The following is a 4391-nucleotide window of genomic DNA, read 5'->3' as shown; positions in this document are numbered from 1 at the left end:
GCCCATAGCGTGATTTCCCGCGCGTTTTTTCTGCGCGCTGTTTTCCCGGGCATCCGGGCATCTACCTCACTAGCAAGGGGGGCAGGGCGCTTGCAGAGCAGTGGGGGAAGCTGTCTGTGCCATGACTGGCTGCCAGGCAAAACCTCCTGAGGGACAGAGCTCCCAGCGAGCGCACTACTCCTGGAAGCCATCTTTTACCTCGTGGAACATATGTTGAGGCATAAATAAGAATCAGACTGGTCTCTGACACTGGGGCTTGGGGTTATTAATTCACCATGGTGAGGGAAAGGGGTGAAAGCCTGATTTCAGTGTCCAAAAGAGGGACACAGGGATGGGGAAGGGTCTGGAGGAGCAGCTGAGGGCACTGGGAATGTTCAGCTGGAGGAGAGGAGCCTGAGGTCAGAGCTCGCTGGGGTTTGCAGCTCCAATCTCTGCTCCCTGGGACAGGGACAGCACCCAGGGAATGGCTGGAGCTGGGCCAGGGAGGTTTAGGATGGATTTTAGGGTAAGGCTCTTCTGTCCCCAGAGGGTGCTGGCACTGCCCAGGCTCCCCAGGGAATGGTCCCGGCCCCGAGGCTGCCAGAGCTCCAGGAGATGCACAGGAGGGGATTGTTGGGGGGTCTGGACAGGGCCAGGAACTGGATCCATGATCCCTGTGGGTCCCTTCCCACTTCAGTATCCTTACCCTGTGCCTTGCAGTGCATTTCTAACCCAGCTCAGTGCACGGATGTGTGGGGTGTCCTTCCCCTTCCATTGGGAATGTCCTTCCCTTTCATTTTCCTCTTCCTGCCTTTCCCAGGAGCACTACAGTCCTTAGGGCAGAAAGCAGCCAGCCCAGCCCGCATCCATCCATCCATCCATCCATCCATCCATCCATCCATCCATCCATCCATCCATCCATCCATCCATCCATCCCTCCCTCCATCCCTCCCTCCATCCCTGTGTCCATCCATCATCCATCCATCCATCCATCCATCCATCCGTCCGTCCGTCCGTCCGTCCGTCCGTCCGTCCGTCCATGCATCCATCATCCCTCTCAGCTTTCCCCCAGGTTTCCTGGCCCGCCCGTGCGTTCTGGGAAGAGCCCACTAGATGGGGATAGAAGATGCGGGATGTGCTCTCGGCCGGGCGAGCCAGCGGTGCCGCTTCCCAGCCGCTGGCCGGAGGGAGAGCGCTGATTCCAGTGACTCCCYGTTTAATCCAAAGCCATTCCCATTCCCAGAATTTGGGGAGTCCCTCACCCCGCGCTCTGGGTTGTTTTGCAGACATCCAGTCCGGCACGTGTGGTTCAATTCCCACAGCCTGATCACCGCCAACATCCCCGAGGAGAAGAACCCCCGCGGCTCCAGCATCACYGACGACGACCCCAGCGTGCACCGCAAGTGAGTAACCAGCCCTCAGCAATCTGCTYCGAGTTTCAAACAGCACCCTGAGCACCTGAGTCAGCACCCAGAGCACCCACAGAGGGGGTGGAGCAGCTGAAAAATAAAATGAAAATAAAAGTTTCAGGGTAAGGTTCACAAAACAAGCGATAAATTGGCTCTTGATTCRCTTGAGCACCAAAAAAATGCATTTCTTTCTCAGCAGGGGAACATAAAGTCCACTGAAGCCAAGCAGAGAATGCAGCCCTTTCCATCTCTCCTCCTAAAGGAAAACTACTGGCATTTAAACTGCAGGTTTTGGTATTTGCATCTCAAACGGCTGTTAGTGCCTAATTGAACTATCAAATACCAGCGTATTTATCTTCCCCCGTGCTGGAGAGGCTGGAGATGTTTCAGCAGATGACAGTCACGGCTCTGCAGGGCTGGAGGCAGTGATTCACCAGCCCTTCCCAGCGCTGCCTGGCTCCCTGCGAGGAGGCACCAGGGAGTTTTTCCTGTTGGAGCTGCTCAGCCTCCTGCAGAAGGGATGGGGGCTTGGGGATGGGGGTTTTTAACCAGCTCCTGCAGCATCACATTTTTCAATTTGGGTGATTTTTATAGTGATCTCCACCTGTTTGTTTCTCCACTGAGGTGAAATGGTGTGTCCTGGCTGTTTTCCATGCAGGTACAGAGGGATCATTTATTCCTACGACTTCTCCGTGGACCAGCTGGCTGTGGACAGCGTCCTGCCCATCTGCCGCTCCTCCTACGACGAGGTGACAGGGTACAACTACAACATCGGCCTGGCAGTGCCCTATGACAACATTTAGGGGATTCCTCAGCTCCTGGGGGCCAGTCAGGGTCACAGGCAGGGGGAAATCCATGTGGGACAAGCACCCAAAGGAGCTGGTGTTGGCTGCAGGATTTGCCAAAGCCCCGGGGATGTGAACCCAAGCAGAGCGTGGCTGCCCTGGAGCATCTCGCTGGGATGGGGTGCTCTGGACACAGCCAGAGGTCTGGTCTGGTGGAGTGAGAGGCTGAGGAGGGTGAGGGAGCACTGCAGGGTGAACAAAAATATTCCTGCTGCTTGTGGGAAAGATGCTGCAGGGCCCAGCTTGGCCAGGAAGCCAGAGTGGGACACTGAAGGGAGCGCTCTGAGGAGTTCTTGCCTAACCCAAGAGGGAAAAAAATCACCCAGGGCTTGGAGAAAACATGTGCTGTGCCACATGTTTGAAATATCTTTCCTGGTAATGAGCTGCTCGTTGTTGTTTTCTTTGAAGAGCTTTGGAATTTAAGAACAGGACAACAAGACCATGCACCGAAGGTGATGGTGGCTGGGAGAGGGATCGGGATGGAGAGGGAGGGAAAGGTTCCCTAGGCCAGGCTGGATGCTTGGGAGCTCAGCAGGCTGCACACACATCAAAATTATTTTAGAATAAATTATTTTTTTAATTCTCTAAAATCCTGGATGGAATGTTTTCTAATTGTAAATGTACAATGTAAAAATGTCTGTGGTTCCTGACCCTTTTAAGGTGAGCTGAGCCCTGTTCACTGGGACAAAGGGCTGTCTCGGGTTGGCAGGTGTGTTCTTTGCTGGATCATGTCCTTCCACAGCACCTGTAGGGTTCTCCAGGTGTTTGGGATTTAAATTTCCAACTCTGTCCTTGTTTCCAAGCTGGGAATTGATCGTGGAACAGGAGGGGTGAAGTGTCCACAGTCCCCCTGTCTGGGTACTGAGCACCAAAGCTCCCCCAGGAGAAGGGAAAGGAATATTCAGGTGGAAATGAGGAGTGAGGCCTTACCTGAAACCCAGGTAGCACTGACAGGTAAAACCAGTTTGGGGAACAAGAGCTCCAGCCCTGCACGGATCTGTTTTACTGATTTGAAACAATTTTATTGTGATTTGCYCTTGTAAAACTTACTGGTGCAAACCAAAGCTGTGTCAGTTCCGTTTGAATTGAGGTTAAGTTTTAACTCAGCACCTTTTCCCCGGTTAATGGGTCAATGTGAAGGGCTGAGGAGGGTGCAGGAATGTGCCCAAACCTGCAGCAGAGGGGCTGGGCTGGCACTGCACCCCTGTCCACTCACTGAGCAGCCCTGCAGAGAGCTGCATTTCACAGCTCTTTTTTCTGTGGTTTGTTTTCCATGACCCCTAAGCTGAAATTTCACATTATGGGTTTTGAAGTTACCTTTCTCCCTGTGATGGATACACAAAAAGTGCAAGGGGCAAAGCYGTTCTGTCTGACCAATAAATCTGATCTTTCATAAAGCTTTGGCCTTCTTGTTTTAATTCCTCTGCCCTTCTGGGCAGCCTRTTCCCWCCCTGCAGCCCTGGAAKAGCAKGAAATGTCASAGATACWYAATTTGGACAAGAGTTCAGCCAAAACCTGACAAACAAATAATGGTGTCTGTAGCATAAATGACTTTGGGGGTTGCTCCAACCTTGCAGCTTCTGAGATGTGCTGAGCAGGRAGAGCTCCCCTGGCATTGTTCTCCCTGCTCCTTATCTCCCTGGTTATCTGGGAGCAGCTTTGTTCCTCCTCCATCTCGCTGCTGCCAGGAGCTGATAAGGTTGTGTGGTGCCCACGTGAGCCCTTTTCCCGGAGCCGCCTCCGCCTTCCTCCTCCTCCCTCTCCTGCCTGGTCCCGGAGCCGCTGGGAAGGGGATTTGCAGCACCTGCAGCTGCAGCTGTTGGCTYTCTTAGTGCAGGTTCACCTCCAGTGGAGGTGGAATTCTGTCCCCACAGCCCAAATCCTCTGGCTCAGCGATATTTCGGGTCTTTTCCCCGTGTATGGGATTCATTTAGGAGTGTTGCACCAGAGCAGGGGGCTGTGAGCAGTTAACCCACACTCCTGTCCTGCTGGAGAATCTCCATGCTGGGAGTTTGGGGAGGTATGTCATCCTGCTTCCCTGCCTGCTCGTTAGTGCTGTGCTGGAGTGAGGCTGCTGAGATTTGGGGCTAGGGGACATGGAAATGGAGCCTTTTCTTTCATTTCAAGAACAAGAATGGAGTCTCCATCCCATTTTCCT

The 4391-nt window shown here is 53.4% G+C and overlaps 1 protein-coding gene across 1 annotated transcript in view; it reads left to right on the top strand.

The window, feature by feature from the left end:
* The window catches only part of FBXW8 (F-box and WD repeat domain containing 8), a 51140-nt gene extending 47516 nt beyond the window's left edge, over positions 1-3624 (top strand). The window contains exons 10-11 of the mRNA XM_057377445.1: positions 1266-1382; positions 2047-3624. Coding sequence (XP_057233428.1) covers positions 1266-1382; positions 2047-2191 — 262 coding nt within the window. The 3' untranslated portion in view covers positions 2192-3624. The remainder of the gene's footprint in view (positions 1-1265; positions 1383-2046) is intronic.
* Positions 3625-4391: the final 767 nt, after the last annotated feature.

Source organism: Malurus melanocephalus, unplaced genomic scaffold, assembly GCF_030028575.1.
Source record: "Malurus melanocephalus ecotype Western Australia unplaced genomic scaffold, MMel_1.1 scaffold_316, whole genome shotgun sequence".
Classification (NCBI taxonomy): Eukaryota; Metazoa; Chordata; class Aves; order Passeriformes; family Maluridae; genus Malurus; species Malurus melanocephalus.
The sequence above is the reverse complement of the archived record's forward strand: the minus strand, read 5'-3'. Positions and strand labels throughout refer to the sequence as shown.